Source organism: Petromyzon marinus, unplaced genomic scaffold, assembly GCF_048934315.1.
Source record: "Petromyzon marinus isolate PM22_M1 ecotype Great Lakes invasive population unplaced genomic scaffold, UKy_Petmar_22M1.pri1.0 PM_G_Scaffold_68, whole genome shotgun sequence".
Taxonomy (NCBI): Eukaryota; Metazoa; Chordata; class Hyperoartia; order Petromyzontiformes; family Petromyzontidae; genus Petromyzon; species Petromyzon marinus.
Genome location: NW_027423022.1, coordinates 421,913 through 440,748, shown reverse-complemented (window position 1 = coordinate 440,748; position 18,836 = coordinate 421,913). Strand labels below are relative to the sequence as shown.

The 18,836-nt window shown below is 52.2% G+C and overlaps 1 protein-coding gene across 1 annotated transcript in view; it reads left to right on the top strand.

Annotated features, from left to right (window-relative positions):
- The window catches only part of LOC142920142 (ephrin type-A receptor 3-like), a 41,148-nt gene extending 22,642 nt beyond the window's left edge, over nucleotides 1–18,506 (top strand). The window contains exons 5-14 of the mRNA XM_076062599.1: nucleotides 4,961–5,126; nucleotides 5,990–6,092; nucleotides 6,372–6,460; nucleotides 10,033–10,158; nucleotides 11,203–11,403; nucleotides 12,691–12,752; nucleotides 13,229–13,444; nucleotides 14,197–14,346; nucleotides 15,930–16,093; nucleotides 17,919–18,506. Coding sequence (XP_075918714.1) covers nucleotides 4,961–5,126; nucleotides 5,990–6,092; nucleotides 6,372–6,460; nucleotides 10,033–10,158; nucleotides 11,203–11,403; nucleotides 12,691–12,752; nucleotides 13,229–13,444; nucleotides 14,197–14,346; nucleotides 15,930–16,093; nucleotides 17,919–18,018 — 1,377 coding nt within the window. The 3' untranslated portion in view covers nucleotides 18,019–18,506. The remainder of the gene's footprint in view (nucleotides 1–4,960; nucleotides 5,127–5,989; nucleotides 6,093–6,371; nucleotides 6,461–10,032; nucleotides 10,159–11,202; nucleotides 11,404–12,690; nucleotides 12,753–13,228; nucleotides 13,445–14,196; nucleotides 14,347–15,929; nucleotides 16,094–17,918) is intronic.
- Nucleotides 18,507–18,836: the final 330 nt, after the last annotated feature.

Sequence of the window (18,836 nt, the reverse complement as noted above, 5' to 3'; positions counted from 1 at the left end):
TTTGCAGCCAGCCAAGCACCGCTCTGCATCTTAGTTGGCCGCCTGCATTTGCAGCCAGCCAATCATCGCTCTTCATCTTAGTTGTCCGCCTGCATTTGCAGCCAGGCAATCACCGCTCTGCATCTAAATTGTCCGCCTGCATTTGCAGCCAGCAAATCACCGCTCTGCATCTTATCTCGGCGTCTCTCGCTGCTCCTGTTCGCCCCAATGCGACCTCACACATCCGTGCACACCGCTTGCAAACCCCCCCAGCGCGTGCGTTACTCCACTACACATGTAACATTATAATTATATTATTCTTAATGCATATACCACTCTAATTATTATTCTTAAAGACAATGCATCATCTGTTATTATTATCATCATCATAGCCATGTTCGCATGTTCACCACAAAGCACCGCGTGTGTGGCTTTTGCAAGTTGAGTTGATGGCTCGCAAAGCGGCGTCCGTCTGCTTGGTGTTTGAACATCTCACCGCAACTCGTATTTCATTCAGCAGCAAGGGGAAACGCACACCGATTGTCACTCACCGCACCTCGAGACGGGGGCCAGGGGGGTAAACAAACGAGTTAGCGCGTGACCACGTGCTGTGATTGCCCGCAGCGTTCTGGACTATGAAGTCAAATGCTTTGACGAGGTGCGTAGCGGCTCGCGATTATCCATTTTACTTGCACGCGCGTGCGTGCTGAGCGGTGGTGCAGCGGTACGCGCAACGCTGCGCTACGAACCCGGCGTCCTGAGTTCGATTCCCGCTCATGGCAACCGGCACCGGTGACGATTATCTGAACGAGTCCTGGGTCTCCCCTAGGTCGACTCAGCCTCAAATTGAGTACCCTGGTGCGGTGTGTAGTAAACATTGTTGTATATATAGGTGTTATGAAAATTGATGAAAATAATGAAAATTAACTGAAATTTGAGATTCGCATAATTTATCCGAAATTATGTTAATCAGTGTAATTATGCGCATAAATTATGCTGATTCGAGAGATAATCGTATTAATTTATGCGAGTGGGCGTGGTTATGATAATGCAGGTCGTTATGGATTATCAGGTCGAGCCTCGGTGACGAGGATTGTGTTATGAATTGGAATAACGCAATTAATCGTATGCAGTGACGCAGGCGTTGTGAGCGTGAATGAGAGAGAGTCGATTCGACTCTGCTCTTTAATTCCGTATTATCGATAAGGATACGATTACTCTCGATTGAACATCATGAATTATGTGTGTTATGGATTATGTGTGGTGATAGTGTGCTTATGATAGGTCCCCAGGATTCAGATAATTTTTGGATAATATGAAAACTCAATCTCGGGATTTGGAATTTCAACACAGCGTTAACATGATAACATCACGATTGCGTTGTTTCACCTCGATAGCGGCACCTGTGGTTAATTCCCGACGCGTAACGCAATCGATCGGTTGTTGAGAGAGAGATTAAAAACATGCGAACTATTCTATCAAACCTTAACTTTATAATATGCAAACTCGTATACTTGAATTGTTACACAATACGGCACTTGGTCTTTGATTCGTATCCAATCCTTAATACATTCTGATATGCGAAGTTATTATGCTTGAAATCGTCAGCACAGTACCACGTTGATGTTCGTTCATTGATTCATAACGATTATGAATTTAAAGCGTTCGACTGAAATACCTCTAATTACCTTATCAACACCACTCGATGGCCGCAATGCTTCGTTACTTGAATTGTCACACAACACAGCATTCGGTCATTGATCATGCGCGGCCCTTAATGCAATTATTGTCACGTTGTTAACAATAGGATGACTGATTATTATCCAACGCTACTCGTTGAAAGGGCACTCCAACCACTATTATTCTTGGAGGCACAAATATGCGTTTGAATTCGTTATTTCATTCGTGGATACCAGCAAGATTATGTAGAAAGAAAAATATTAACGAACGACTCAAGTATTTCTAATCGACTTCTCAACCCGACTCAATGGGTGGCGATGTTTCCTTTTTAGATCCTTATCTCGGGCCAATCTTTTAATTAATTGTGGCCAGATCCCTGACAGGGAACCGGTTGAGCACGCTCTTCACCCCCGCGAGCGGCGCTCCGTGGTGAGGTGCCAAGAATTAATCCTTGTTAATGGGTCAGTTGGTAATTTATGCGGTTAGAAGTACAGCCCCAGCACAATATTACAGAGGAAAATTATGAACACTCTTAAAAACGATGGATTATTCACTTGGTCGTTGCGATGTTTCCACAATCACGGATGGTTCAATGGCTTGAGGTTTTAGGCTTTGTTAATGACCCGTGTGTGTGTGTGTGTTGAATGGTATGAGTGGTGAAAGAGTAGGCCAATGTTTGGAATCGATTCTTTGCGTCAAGCAGATGTCTGGTTTGTCGTGTAGTGGGGGGCAGTGTATCATACGTATCAGTTGATTCTTCTTTCAGTAGTTGGTTCGGACTCGACGGACGTTGGTGAACGAGTAGATACGTTGTTGTAGCTGCGATGACCGTCTGGTAGACGGCGTTAGAAGCACGCCCGCAGCGGCGCGATTGTACGTGGACGGTAGGTAATGCGCGCAGTGCGTCTGCGAGCAGCTGGCACGCTGGTGCTCCGTCGTCGGCGGTTGTAGATTGCAGGCTCATGATTCGCTCGTGGTGGCGCTGGCCGCTAACAGCGGCAGCGGGACGCCAATCGGCGACACTCGCCAATTCGGCGAGTTGTAGAGGCGTCTCCGGCGTCGGTGATGGCTGGTCTTCTGCTGAGATGAGTTGAGCGGGTCTTCTGCTGAGATGAGTTGAGATGAGTCTTCTTCTGTTGAGCTGGCCCCGAGGGCTGATGAGCTGATTTCAATGCTGAAACGGCTCCTTTTTACGCCAAAAATCTCTCTCCTTCTCGGCTCCCCCTCACGAGGCGGAGCTATCTTTGATCTGATCGTATGTCGGTGGGGGGGTTCGTGTGTCGGTGGTGGGGGGGGGTTTGTGTGTCAGTGTGTATGTTTGTGTGTGTGTCATTTATGACACGGTTCTGTTCGGGTCTTTCCTCAAGCCATAAACATCAAGACAACAGACACCTCGATTCATCTTGAAGGCGTCTGGTTGTCTACTCCATCCACCCAGAGAGAGGGGCGGGTCCCCCCCCCCTTTTCGTACACGTTTTCGACGCACAAAGAAATGGTTAAGATTTTTTTTCAAGTTTAACATTTCACATCACAGTTGGTATCTTATCATACACAGTTATGATCCTGCTTGTGATTCATAGTATTTGATTTATTTCCAAGTGAAGATGCTCTTCCGAGCGTATGCATTTTATCACGTGCTGCAGGGAAAGACAAAGGGGGCCGGGATCTTCCCATCTCTCTATACTTTGCAAATATCATTTCGACTCCACATTCTACCAGCCTAATCCACCCCGTTACCTTGGCTCTTACTTAGTTTATTAATTTTCGTCACTTTGTGTGTTTATAAATGTGTGACAGTTTAACTTAAAGCTCGCTCGCTCTTTTGCTGCCCGTGTGCAGGGTGGGGTGGGGGCCACTACTAAGTCCCGTGTGTGGCAGATGGTCCCCGCGACAACGATCTGGTTGCCCTGGCGTGAAATTCCTCTCTCGCGCTCTTCGGGAGAAACAAAGGTGGTCGGGAGCACCTCTTTATACTTTGGACTTATATTTCTCAAATACCATTTGGTCCCATGTTCGCCAAGACTCGTGTTTGTAACTACGTCCTCCCGACACCTCTCGGTTTTACCGAGGTTCGAATTGTTATGATGGAATTATTAAAAAGAAAAATAATTATCATCCTGAGTTTAAGAGGTCCGTTTCTTGATTGTTGGAATCCATATCCCTTGGTTCTGTAAGGTTCTATAATGGAATGTCGTGTAAGGTTAACACGTTGTTATTATTAATATTATATTGCAATTTTCTTTAAAACTTTCTTTGCCTGGTTGCCGTGTGTGGGGTGGGTGTGTCTCCTTATCAAACCCAGCTAGCTTTTCCAGATGGCCCCTTGTGATAAGGTGTAATTCCTGCTTCTCCACGCTGTGAGAGAGACAAAGGTGGTCGGGGTTGCTTGGGATATTGTTTAAACTCTTTTGCAAGTTTGCCCGTTGTCTCATTCCTTCTCGATAACCTTTGATATGACTCGGTATTCCTGCTCCAAGCTTTGTTTTAACAGTAAAAGTATTAAAGGTGAAAATCATTTGATAGCGAATTAATCATTGGATAATAATTCACTGATGTGTCTGGTGGCCTGTTCTTAATTGGAGTGAGCGTTATGATTGCTAATTCTATCTTATTCTTGTTGTTGCCTTTTGATTTTTTGTTGTTGTTTTACTGGCAAATAAGGAAAAGAATATGTATACGATTTACCCTGTTGGCGTCTCCGTGTCTGCTCTCTTGGTGTTCTGACCTCGGAGGGACCTTTCCTAAGGGGCCCATCAAACTCTTGTTCATCTGGAGATTTTTGCCGATAGCTGTTACATCCTCGCCTTGAGAGTTTTATTATTTCTTTATATATATATGGCCTGTTTATGACTGACATCTGGTTTTTCGTGTTTCTGGCTTACGGGTTTTATTCCTTAAAAAAATATATATTGTTTGTCACGAAAGAAAGGAAAAAGAAATCTAGGTGTATGCATCCGTAAATATTCTTATGGATATTAATTGTGGAAAAAGGGCCGTATACAACAACATCACCACTGTGGATACAAAGGCGGCCGGGCGTGGTGCTGACCACCCACCCCCTCGTGTGCCTCCATAGGTGGTCGCTAACAGCACTCGCCCCGACAGTCTGCTGACACTATACGGGGGGTCTTTGTCTTTGCATTAGCAAGTGGAGGGCAGTAGAGTTAACACAACAATATGCCGTGAACCACGTGACCCAGGTTCAATGGGTCTCTGTGGGATGAGTCTGAACCCATCCCCCCCCCATCTGTACCCCCCCCATCTGTACCCCCCCCCCATCTGTACCCCCCCCCCCCACCAGGATGACGACGACGAGAGAGAGGTAATGAGGCTGATCTCCAGCGTGCCGAGCATCACCGTGACGGGGCTCTGGCATGCCGCGGTTTACTCACTGCAGGTCCGCGCTCGCAACGCCGCCGGCTACGGAGACTACAGCCCCACACTCCACTTCCAGACGTCTCCCGCACGTGAGCAACAACACCACCATCCAATCACCACCACCACCACCCAATCACCACCACCACCCAATCACCACCACCACCCAATCACCACCACCACCCAATCATCACCACCACCCAATCCAGCCACCACCCACCACCACCAGCCACCACCACCCAATCACCACCAACCAGCATCAACCCTACCCAACCACTACCCAACCACTACCCACCCACCACCAACCAGCACCAACCCCACCACCACCAACCACCACCAACCCCACCACCACCAACCCCCAACCACCACCCCACCACCACCAACCAGCACCACCACCACCCACCACCAATCACCACCCACCCACCACCAACCACTACCAACCCCACCACCACCAACCACCACCCCAGCACCATCCCCACCCAACCACTACGCCGCCACCACCACCACCCCACCACCACCACTCACCAGCACCACTCACCAGCACCATCCCCATCATCTCAGCACCATCCCCACCCAACCACTACGCCACCACCACCACCCATCCACCACCACTCACCAGCACCATCCCCACCCAACCACTACGCCACAAGGACCACCACCACCACCCACCACCACCACCACTCACCAGCACCATCCCCACCCAACCACTACGCCACCACCAACCCCACTACCAACCTACCACGACCCCACCAACAGCACCACCACCCCACCCCTCCTGTCTGTTGTAGTTGTTGTGGTTGTTGTTGTAGGTGTTGTCCTGTTGTTTGTTGTTGTGTTGGTGGTTATTGTGGTGTTGTTGTAGTTGTTGTGTTTGTTGTTGTGGTTGTTGTGGTTGTTGTGGTTGTTGTAGTAAGTGAAGGATGTGTTTGTAACTCTTTCCCTCCCCCTCCCCCAGCACAAGCGACTCAGGAAGTGACCCTCTGGGCCTCCTTGCTGTCCGCTGGCCTCGTGGGGCTGATGCTGCTCATCGCTGCTGCCTGCATCATCGTCAAGAAGAGGTGGGGGGGGTCACACTGGGGGGGGGGGTCACACTGGGGGGGGTCACACTGGGGGGTCACACTGAGGGGTCACACTGGGGGGGGGTCACACTGGGGGGGGTCACACTGGGGGGGGGTCCCACGGGCGTTCTGAGTGTTCCCACGTGATCTGGCTGCACCACCAAGAGGCAATCTCCCTGAACGTTGGGTAAGAGGCGGCACCCTCCAGAGCGAACTCGCTTCTTCAGCACTGCCGCCGCCGCCGCCTTGATGGCTGCGTGCATCGCGTTGCGTTTGAAGGAGGAGGAGCAGGAGGAGGAGTGGTCACTGGCAAGCAGCAGAGTCGGAGCCTCGCGAAGAGAGACGACCTCGCTTCTACAGCGTGCGGGGTAAACGCTGCTCCACCTCGCGCGCACAGACACACACACCACCTCTAAAACACACACACACACATCTCATACACACACACATCTCTCATACACACACACCACTCACACACACACCTCTCACACACACACCTCATACACACACACCACTCATACACACACATACACACACCACTCATACACACACACACACACCACTCATACACACACACCTCTAATACACACACACCTCTCATACACACACACACACCTCTAATACACACACACACACACACACCACCTCTCACACACACACACCACTCCTCATACACACACACACCACCTCTCATACACACACACACCTCATACACACCACTCCTCATACACACACACACCACTCACACACACACCACTTCTCATACACACACACCTCTCACACACACACACACCACCACTCATACACACACACACCACTCCTCATACACACACACACACCTCACACACACACACCACTCATACACCCACACACACACCACTCCTCATACACACGCACACACCACTCACACACACACACCACCCCTCATACACACACACCACCCCTCATACACACACACACACACACCACCCCTCATACACACACACCTCTCACACACATACACACACACCACCCCTCACACACCACCCCTCACACACCACCCCTCATACACTCACAACAACAACCGCCATTCGCCACTAAGTGGCGGTGACGTCACCACGACGCTTGTGCCAGGCTATGTGCACCCTGAGGCCACGCGAAGTGTCGAACGCCCACTGGCAGGAGGTCACGGGGCAGACCCAGCAGGTGCCACAGGTCGACTGACTGAGATGACTGGCTGATGCACCACCTGTGCCCCCTACTGTGCCAACCCGCTGTGCTTTAGCCACCCGGCGCTCCGCTCGTTGTTGTGAGCATCGCTCCTCCACCCTCCGATGTTGGTGGTGGTAGTGGTACGCCACTCAAGACATTGATGCATGCACAAGTCGCTCTCCGCTCCTCCACTATTGAGAGACAGTGTTCTTCCTCTTCCCACGAAGAGGTGGCAAAAACCCCACCTGCCACCAGCACACCAACCACAATCACCGTTACCGCCATTGCCATCTTCACCCTCGAGCAACGGGGACGGAGCGAAGCGCGTGACAACGAGCGTGCGACTGGGAATCATGTCGCAGCTGGAGAGGGCGGTGTGACCTGGCCTTGACCAGGTCACTAAAGCAGAGATGTAGGTCTTGCTGGAATTCCCTACACATCTGCTGTAGCAGACGGACAGAAAATATCGCATCTGTGCAGGACCGCCCTTTCCTGAAACCGCATTTGGGCTCCGCAAGCCTCTCCTCAGCGTGCCTGGCAAGGCGATGTTGAATAATTCTTGCCAGGACCTTTCCCGGCACACTGAGGAGTGAGATGCCCCTGTAGTTGTTACAGTCTGTGCGGTCCCCCTTCTTAAAGAGGGGGACCACCAGGGCATCCTTCCAATCCTGTGGAACCTGTCCAGTGGTCCAGACTGTTGTTATAATGTCATATAGGGCAGTCTGTGCACAAACGCCACCCTCCCTCAGCATTTCGCTTGGGAGATCATCTCTGCCCGGTGCCTTTCCTGGTCTCAGACTCCGGATCGCCTTCAGTGCTTCCTCAACAGATGGCACCTCAGCCAGCCACTCACAGGGGGTGACTTCTTCCAATATTTGAGGCACCGCAGCCTCAGCAGGGTCATCCCCACTTTGTGCCATGATGTTTTCCTGGCTGAGAGATTTTCCCTCCTCCAGGACCTCACAGAAATGCTCAGCAAATCTGCAAACCGGTTCCTGGGGGTCGGAGATTGGATCACCGTTTTTTCCCCTAATGTTGGTAATAGGTGTGGCGCTGCAGGTTGCTTTTTTGATGGAGTTAAATAGAGATTTGTGATCACGGGCCACTGAGGCAGACTCCATCTCCTCAGCAACCCACGACCACCACCCATCCTTGCAGCGCCTCACGGCTCTCCGAACCTCCGAGCGAAGGCTGCGGTAAGCCTCCTCATTCTCTGATGTGGGATTCTGTAGCCGATGACAGTGGGCCTGTCGCTTTTTCTAAACTATCCTGATCACCTCCTCTTTCAGCCAGGGTCTCTGGGGAGGTCTGGACTGCGTAACCAAAGCAGCCAATGCAGCTGCATGAGTCACAGTCCTAAACCTCGCCCATTTACCCTCGACATCAGGAGGAGTGGGGGACGATGCCAACCCCAGCCGCAAGCGATGATGAAATTCTCGCTTGCAACTTTCATCAGATAACTGAGACTAGGCCACTTTAGGTTGGAATGGGGTCCTGGGTGTACACCCACCACCGGAGTGGAAGAATGGCAGGCGCATCTCACAGATGACTAGTCGATGGTCAGAGGGCAGATCAGCTCCACGGTAGGTCCTGGTGTCAAAGACATGGGCTCGCATCCGCTGATTCGTCACTATGTAGTCCAGCAGATGTTCTTGCTTGGACCCGGCATGCATCCATGATGTTGTGTGGATGCGCCAATGCCGGAACAGCGTGTTGGTAATTACAAGCCCATGGGCTGAACAAAAATCAAGCAGCCTCCTACCGTTGTTATTGAGCTGATCTGGCCCATGCCCTCCAATCACTCCAGACCAGGTGCCAGCATCATGACCAACTCAGGCATTGAAGTCACCAAACAAGATGACTCTATCCCGAGGGGCCACTTTAGCCAGCACCTGTGACAGGTCATAGAAGGCATCTGACTCATCGGCTTTGCCTGCATCCCTCCACGGATGTTCGTCTTCGGTGGGGGCATAAGTAACCACGACCACCACTCCTCGTCTCCGGTTGATGGGAAGGCGAGCCCAAAGTAGCCTGGGGCTTACAGCTTCCCACACCTCATCACCACGCTCCCATGCCCCCTTCATTCTTGTGTTCAAAAGAAGAGCCACACCCTGTTGTTTGGCAGTCTGCTGCCTCGAGTAGAGGACTGTCCACCCCTCATTGTGGCAGGAGCCAGAACCGGTCCACCGGACCTCCTGAATGCCACAGAGATCCAGGCGGTACCGGTCCAGCTCCCGACAGAGGAGTGGCAGCCTCTCCTCCGCAGTGAGCGTTCGAACATTCCACGTGGCCACACGAAGTGGCTTTTCGTTGTTTCTGGAGGAGACCCGAGGGTAGAGATTCAATCTCCTGGCTCTGCCAATTGGGGTTTGGCCAGGAGACGTCATAGACGCCTGTCCCCCCGGGGCCTCCGGCACAAGCTTATTAGTTAAATTTTTTATTTGTAGTTTCGTGGTAAAAATGTTGAAGGTGGAGGGGTTACCGGCCCCTCGTACCCATCCAGAGCCCCCGTTTAGCCACTGTGGTGGTCACAGACGCCATGAGAGGAGGGGCCAATCGGAATTGGCCCTCCCCCCACAGCACTGTCCACGACAGAGTTTCCCGTCCGGCACCGCGAGGAGGTAGGGGGTTGTTTTGCCGGACACTCACACACACACCACCCCACACACACCACCCCTCACACACCACCCCTCATACACTCACACACACACACCCTGTGCACGGTTGATTTCGCCGTTGCCACCCACAGTGAAGATGCCGGGCTTCAGGCTGTACATTGACCCACACGACTACGACGAGCCCAGCGATGCTCTCCGCGAGTTCGCGACGGAAATCGACGCCTCGCGAATCAAACTTGGACGCGTCATCGGAGCAGGTGAACGGGGGGGGGGGGGGGGGGGGGGGACGGGGGCGGGCACGTCTGTACCGTGGTACCCGTTAACTAAAACTTACTCACAGGGCGCCCACTTCAAATGTTGACACTGCTGAGAATTTGCAACGCCGCCGCAAGAAATGTTTGTGCCTCCGGGGCTCTGGAGACCGCCTGGAGAAGGTTCCAGGCGCACGGTGACAACGACGGCGAACGAGTGGGAGAAACTCTTTGACTTTTGGAAGCTATTAACGTTACATTTGTTATCATGTTTAACACGTAGGCTTTCGCGAACCCAGATCATCCATACGTGACAAGCCTTACTAGTTGGCTGGGTCGGGTGGTGGCGAGTTTAACCATACATTTATAAATTTACGTGCACTAACCAGAGAAAAAAAATCTCCATTATGGATTTGTTATCATGTTACAGCGTAGTATTATTATTATCCGTTCTCTTTCCATGAAAAACCAATAGTCCAATATAAGTGTTAACATTTTCTTTGGTTCTTTCGGTAAAGTCACGTAGAATGAGAATAAAATAATAAATTGATAAAATAAAATAACACAATAATATTCTCACGACGTTTCGGCCACAACACAAGCGGCCTTCATCAGGTGAAGGGGACGAGACTGTCTGGACAGCGCTGTCCTCCAGACAGTCTCGTCCCCTTCACCTGATGAAGGCCGCTTGCGTTGTGGCCGAAACGTCGTGAGAGTTTTACCACGTTATTTTATTTTAGCAATTTATTATTTTAGTCTCATTCTACGTGGTGGTGACTTTAGCGAAAGAACCAAAGAAGATGAATCCTCGCAGTCACGAAAGCTTCAAATCGAAAAGTGTTAACATTGTTTTGCAGCACCCCGTCGTTTGCCGTGGGTTCACACTCCCCAACGCATGCACCACACAGCGACCGGCCAGTGCACAACCAGCAAGCAATCGGCACGTTTTATTCACGTGACGAACCTTACTTAGCAGCTGGACGGGGGGGGGGGGGGGTCCTCACACCTGCTCTACGTGCTACCCACTGTCATCGACCCCTCGGCCCGCAGGAGAGTTTGGGAAGGTGCACGTCGGATACCTGAAGCGCCAGGGCAGCAGCGGAGGGGCGGCGACAGTGCGCGTGGCCATCAAGACGCTGAAGGGCGGATCCAGCAAGCATAAGCAGCAGCAGGACTTCCTGTGTGAGGCGAGCATCATGGGCCAGTTCGAGCATGACAACATCGTCCGCCTGGAGGGCGTCGTCACCAAGAGTGAGCTTCGAGAACGTCCAATCGATGCCACACGCATTTTAAACAAACTAAAAACTGGCAATTAATCTTTGTTTGTTTTTTCCGGTAAAGTCACATATAAATAAGAAGTAATAAAATAACATAATAGCGTACGACGTTTCGGTTGCAACGCAAGCAGCCATCATCAGGTACAGAAGAACTAAATTTAAGAGAGAGGGGAAATACATAACCCCAGATGTATACAACCGAAACGTCGGACGCTATTATGTTATTTTATTATTTCTTATTTATACGTGACTTTACCGAAAAAAACAAAGATTAATTCCTGCAGTCACAAAAGCTTCGAACCAAGTTTAAAACTGGCAAGTCTGTTATGTAGCTGGCTGTCCAGCTGATTATGCCCGTTGTTGTAATCACTGGTGATTGTACTCAGATTGGAAATGTTGTGGATTTGCTCTCCAACACACCGGTGTGGTGTACTTCTATACTACACTATACACACTGCACATTACACTATACACAACACTATACACGACTATACACTACACTCCTCTATACTACATTATACACTACTATACACTACATGCCACTGGTTCTTTATGTTCTAAAGATGTAGATGCCACAGGTTCCTCACGTGCTGCAGATGTAGATGCCACTGGTTCTTCACGTTCTGCAGATGTAGATACCACTGGTTCTTCACGTTCTGCAGATGTAGATGCCACTGGTTCTTCACGTTCTGTAGATGTAGATGCCACTGGTTCTTCATATTCTGCAGCTGTAGATGCCACTGGTTCTTCACATTCTGCAGATGTAGATGCACTGGTTCTTCACATTCTGCAGATGTAGATGCCACTGGTTCTTCACGTTCTGCAGATGTAGATGCCACTGGTTCTTCACGTTCTGCAGATGTAGATGCCACTGGTTCACGTTCTGCAGATGTAGATGCCACTGGTTCTTCACGTTCTGTAGATGTAGATGCCACTGGTTCTTCACGTTCTGCAGATGTAGATGCCACTAGTTCTTCACGTTCTGCAGATGTAGATGCCACCACCATCTATTGCGCAGAGGTTGAACCTCTGACTCTCGGTTCAGAACGGGCAACCGGACGTACGAACAGGTTTGTTTGTACCTCTGAGAGTTCGTAAGAGGAACATTCGTAAGTAGAGGAGTCCCTGTGTATGAACCCACAGCGACGCATCTTGGCAGAGATACAAGGTGTGTATGTGACCAAGTGATGATGTTACGGTATAAGTCGTGAATGCTGTGCGTGGATTGCTAACGTTTGGTTTTCTTGTCCTCTCGACGAAGGTAAACCTGTCATGATCATCACCGAATTCATGGAAAACCATTCCTTGGATTTATTCCTCAGGGTAAGAAGTGGCAATGCCAAATGATGCGATCATCGGTGTGTTGCAGTCTCACACTCCTCAGTGGTTGTGTGTGTAACTGTCCACAAATGGAGAGCACACGGTGGCGTTGTTGTGTGTGTGTGCCGTAGATCCTACTAACCGGGGCTCCGCTTGTGGTGACAACTGCACGCGTCTGCGTCAAACTTCCTTTGTACCTTACGTAGCCAACTGGCGCGGGGGGGGGGGCAAACTAAACACAACAAGCGAGAGTTCTAAACAAATTAGTTTAGACAACAATGACTTAAACGCACATAGCAGCTCCCGGAAGAGCATTCCAGACGGCCGCACGACAAGCAGCACAACGACAACCAGGCGGCTCCTCATCGCCTCCTCTTCTCCCTCCCTTCCTCTTCCTTCTCCCCCCTCTCCTCCCCCCTCTCCCCCCTCTCCTCCCCTCCTCCCGCCCTCTCTCCCCCCTCTGGCCGGGCACGGTGTAGATGAAGAAGGGGCACCTCGTGGTGACCCAGCTGCTCGGGATGCTGCGTGACGTCGCATCGGGCATGGAGTACCTGTCCCGCAGGGGCTATGTGCACCGCGACCTGGCCGCCCGCAACGTGCTCGTGAGTGGCGAGCTGACGTGCAAGGTGTCCGACTTTGGCCTCTCGCGGACGCTTCTACTGGACGCCGACCCCGAGGGAGCGTACACCTCCCGGGTAAGGCGGGGCAGGAAAAAAGAAGCGCCGGCGTCGTCGACGGCCGACGTTCGGCCGACGTTCGGCCGACGTTCGGCCGGAGTCGAGGAGAAGGCAAAGCCGCGCTGGCCCGGCGTGTGTCAGCGCGGCGTTACCGCTCCCTAAGGGGCTTCCGTTTTTCGCCGAAAGTACTTGCCGCCGCCGTGCGTCGAGCGAAATGCATTAACCTCACACACACACACACGCACACACGCACACACACACACATACGCACACACACACACACACGCACACACGCACACACACACGCACACACACACACACACGCACACGCACACACACGCACACACACACGCACACACACACGCACACACGCACACACACATACACACGCGCACACACACACACGCACACACGCACACACGCGCGGTGAAAGTGCGAACGTGCAGCGTTCGGTGCCGTTGTCTTTGGGATTCACGGGTCCACACCGGAGACGGGTTTCTTGACGGTCTCGTCTCGCCGACGTCACACCGGGGAACGACGCCGAGGGGCGAACGGCACGAGGACAACGCCACCGTCGGGGCGTCCGTCGCTTGTGAGGTGGCGGTCCGGCGCGCCGCCTCGACGCGCCGCTCGGCGCGTCGAGGCGGCGCAAACTCGCGACGCCGGCTTTGACCCGGCAAACCCTTCGCCGCGTGCCGACGACGTCGGGCCGCGAGAGCCCCGCGTGCCGGACCCGAGGGCGAGGTCCCGTTGTGAATGTTCCCCACCAGGGGGGGAAGATCCCGATCCGCTGGACCGCCCCGGAGGCCATCGCACAGCTCAGGTTCACGTCGGCGAGCGACGTGTGGAGCTACGGCATCGTCGTGTGGGAGGTGACGTCGTACGGCGAACGGCCATACTGGGACATGAGCAACCGGGACGTGAGTTCAGCACCGGCACCCCTGTGTGTGTGTCTGTGGTCTCTGTGTGTGTGTCTGTGGTCTCTGTGTGCGGCTGTGGGTCTCTGTGTGAGTAGTCTATGGGTCTCTGTGTGTAGTCTATGGGTCTCTGTGTGAGTAGTCTATGGGTCTCTGTGTGTAGTCTATGGGTCTCTGTGTGAGTAGTCTGTGGTCTCTGTGTGCGGCTGTGGGTCTCTGTGTGAGTAGTCTATGGGTCTCTGTGTGAGTAGTCTATGGGTCTCTGTGTGTGTGTCTGCGGTCTCTGTGTGAGTAGTCTGTGGTCTCTGTGTGCGGCTGTGGGTCTCTGTGTGATTAGTCTATGGGTTTCTGTGTGAGTAGTCTATGGGTCTCTGTGTGGTGAGTCTATGGGTCTCTGTGCGAGTAGTCCATGGGTCTCTATGCGAGTAGTCTGTGGGTCTCTGTGTGAGTAGTTTATGGGTCTCTGTGTGAGTAGTCTATGGGTCTCTGTGTGAGTAGTCTATGGGTCTCTGTGTGAGTAGTCTATGGGTCTCTGTGTGAGTAGTCTATGGGTCTCTGTGTGAGTAGTCTATGGGTCTTTGTGTGAGTACTCTATGGGTCTCTGTGTGAGTAGTCTATGGGTCTCTGTGTGAGCAGTCTATGGGTCTCTGTGTGAGTAGTCTATGGGTCTCTGTGCGAGTAGTTTATGGGTCTCTGTGAGTAGTCTATGGGTCTCTGTGAGTACTCTATGGGTCTCTGTGTGAGTAGTCTATGGGTCTCTGTGTGAGTAGTCTATGGGTCTCTGCGTGAGTACTCTATGGGTCTCTGTGTGTAGTCTCTGGGTCTCTGCGTGAGTACTCTATGGGTCTCTGTGTGTAGTCTATGGGTCTCTGTGTGAGCAGTCTATGGGTCTCTCTGTGAGTAGTCTATGGGTCTCTGTGTGAGTCGTCTATGGGTCTCTGTGTGAGTAGTCTATGGGTCTCTGTGTGAGTAGTCTATGGGTCTCTGTGTGAGTAGTACTCTATGGGTCTCTGTGTGAGTAGTACTCTATGGGTCTCTGTGTGAGTAGTACTCTATGGGTCTCTGTGTGAGTAGTACTCTATGGGTCTCTGTGTGAGTACTCTATGGGTCTCTGTGTGTAGTCTATGGGTCTCTGTACGTGTAGTCTATGGGTCTCTGTGTGAGTAGTCTATGGGTCTCTGTGTGAGTAGTCTATGGGTCTCTGTGTGAGTAGTAGTCTATAGGTCTTTGTGTGAGTAGTCTATGGGTCTCTGTGTGAGTAGTACTCTATGGGTCTCTGTGCGAGTAGTCTATGGGTCTCTGTGAGTAGTCTATGGGTCTCTGTGTGAGTAGTACTCTATGGGTCTCTGTGTGAGTAGTACTCTATGGGTCTCTGTGTGAGTAGTACTCTATGGGTCTCTGTGTGAGTAGTACTCTATGGGTCTCTGTGTGAGTAGTACTCTATGGGTCTCTGTGTGAGTACTCTATGGGTCTCTGTGTGAGTAGTACTCTATTGGTCTCTGTGTGAGTAGTACTCTATGGGTCTCTGTGTGAGTAGTACTGTATGGGTCTCTGTGTGAGTAGTCTATGGGTCTCGTACCCCCCAGGTGATGGAGGCAGTAGAGGGCGGCTGGCGTCTGCCGTGCCCCATGGACTGCCCCATGCTTCTCCGCCGCCTCATGCTGAGCTGCTGGCAGCAGGAGAGCTCCTGGCGGCCCTCGTTCAGCCGCCTCGTTACCGCCGTCACTGACGCGCTGCACGACACGGCCAGGTGCGTTTGTGTGTGTGCGTCTGTGTGTGTGTGAGTTTGTCTGTGTGTGCGTGTGTCTGTGTGTGTGTGTGGGGAGCAAGAAAACAACCCCCTACCTCTTCGTGGTGCCGGACTGCAACGCTGTCGTGGGCGGTGCCGTGGGAGGAGGGACAATTTAAATTGGCCTTTCCCTTCATGGTGTTTGTGACCACCACAGCGACCAAATGGGGGATCTGGACCCCTCCACCTTCAATTAATTACGACTAAATCATGAATGAAATTTTTAATTAATAAGCTTGTGCCGGAGGACAGGCATCTATGACATCTCCTGGCCAAAACCCCATTTGGCGGAGCCGGGAGACTGAATCCTCACCATCGGAGCTCCTCCAGAAACAACAACAAAAAACCACTACGCGTGGCCACGTGGAATGTTCGAACACTCACTGCGGAGGAGAGGCTGCCACTCCTCTGTCGGGAGCTGGACCGGAACCGCCTGGATCTCTGCGATATTCAGCAGGTCCGGTAGACCGGCTCTGGCTCCTGCCACTATGAGGGGTGGATAGTCCTCTACTCGGGGCAGGAGACTGCTAAACAACAGAGAGCGAGTGGCTCTTCTATCTAAACAAAAGAATGAAAGGGGCGTGGAAGCGTGGCGGTGAGGTGGGGGAAGCTGTAAGCCCCAGGCAACTTTGGGCTCGCCTTCCCATCAACCGGAGGCAAGGAGTGGTGGTCGTGGTTAGTTATGCCCCCACCGAAGACGAACATCCATGGAGGGATGCAGGCAAGGCCGATGAGTCAGGTGAGCACCTGTCAAAGGTGCTCACCTGAGTTGGTCATGATGCTGTCACCTGGTCTGGAGTGATTGGAAGGCATGAGCCAGATCAGCTCAATAACAGCGGCAGGAGGCTGCTAAATTTTTGTGCAGCCCATGGGCTTGTCATTACCAACACGCTGTTCCGGCATCGGCGCATCCACGCACCATCATGGATGCAAGCAAGAACATCTGCTGAACTACATAGTGACAGAAGAGCATGTTCTGTCAGTCGACCCGTGGCACCTGCTGGGTCTGTCCCGTGACCTCCTGCCAGCGGGCGTTAGACACTCCACGTGGCCTCAAGGTGCGCATGGCCTGGCACAAGCGTCGTGGTGACGTCACCGCCACTTAGTGGCGAATGGCGGTTGTTGTTATGTATGTGTGTATGTGTGTGTATGTGTGTGTGTATGTGTGTATGTATGTTTGTATATGTGTGTATGTGTGTGTATGTTTGTATGTATGTTTGTATGTGTGTGTATGTGTGTGTGTATGTGTGTGTATGTATGTGTGTGTATGTGTGTATGTATGTATATGTATGTATGTGTGTACGTATGTGTGTACATGTGTATGTATGTGTGTGTGCATGTGTGTATGTGTGAGCGATAGTGTAGCGATAGTGTATGTGTGTGTGTATATGTGTGTGTATGTGTGTGTGTATGTGTGTATGTGTGTGTGTGCGTGTGGGGAGCGGTGGTATAGTGGTCAGCACGCCGCCCTACGAACCCGGCGACACCGGATTTGATTCCCGCTCACGGCCAACACCAATGACGATTATCTGAACCGGTCCTGGGCCTCCACTAGGTCGACTCGGCCTCAAACGAGTACCCGGTGCGTTGTGTAGTAAGCATCGCTAGCACTGGGGCGACGTGATGATGACGCGCACCGCTTCCCGGTAAAACAAAAACAGGAAACGAGAGCGGGCGGCACAAACGTCGCGACCACTTTGGCCTTCTCACGGTCTCAATGAGGGTCTGCCCGGTGGTCGGTGTTCCACCCTCGTCACCTTCCACTCCCTTCTCTCCCCCTGCCCAGCTTGTCGTCTCCGGCGGCGGTGGCCTCCATTCACGGCGACGCCTTCTCACCGCCAACGCCAACGCCGATTCCGCCGCCGTCTCCTCCCACTCGGTTGTAGTCGTGTTCGCTGGCGCGTCCTCCACTCGGGGTCTCAGCGTTTGCCTCTCGTGTCCCGTTGGGTTTTTCTCACGGCGCTCCCCCGTCGGTTTTAACACTTTCTATTGTTTTTCCCCCGCTCGCGACGACCTGCGTCTTCCCCGTGCTCGTTTGTTGTTCGCGTGCCTCCTCTTTGATCCCTTAACTTGTGTAATGACAGGGTGACACCTGCCGGCCTGTAGGGTTAATTGACGGTCGTGGCTGCATCACATCGTCTCTTCTGCTGGATGACGCCGTTACTGCTGCTGCTGCTGCTGCGTGCGGCCGTGATTCGACTGCTGCTGCTGCCACGTCTCCAGGCGTTTGAGTTGTGCGCTGAGTTGAGGCTCTTTATGTAATCACTACCTGGGGGCTGCTGCGTTGGTTCATCCACTAAGGGGGAGTTGGGACATCGCCCCACAAAGCAGCTCGAGATGACAAATTACTTTTCTAATAAAAAAATTAACTTTTCCCGCAAATTGTTTTGTCGTGTTTCAAAAAAAAAGTCGTATTGTCTATAAGCGCCCGCCGCCGGTAGATGAGACAGTTTTATCACTTTCATGGGAAGCCCCGCCTAGTGGCAATGTCACGGAGCGACGTCGCAATGGCAACCTGTGGCGGAACGAACGAGCGAGGAGCCAAAGTGGAATGGCAGAAGCTCACGCGGCAGGAGGTCGCAAGACAATTCGGATTGTGGTGGGGAGGTCAACTGACTGGGTGGGTGGGGGGGCGACTGGCAGAGCTGCCCACCATGCCAACTCCACCAGCAGGGAGAGCCGCCACCTCACGCCCGTGGTGCCT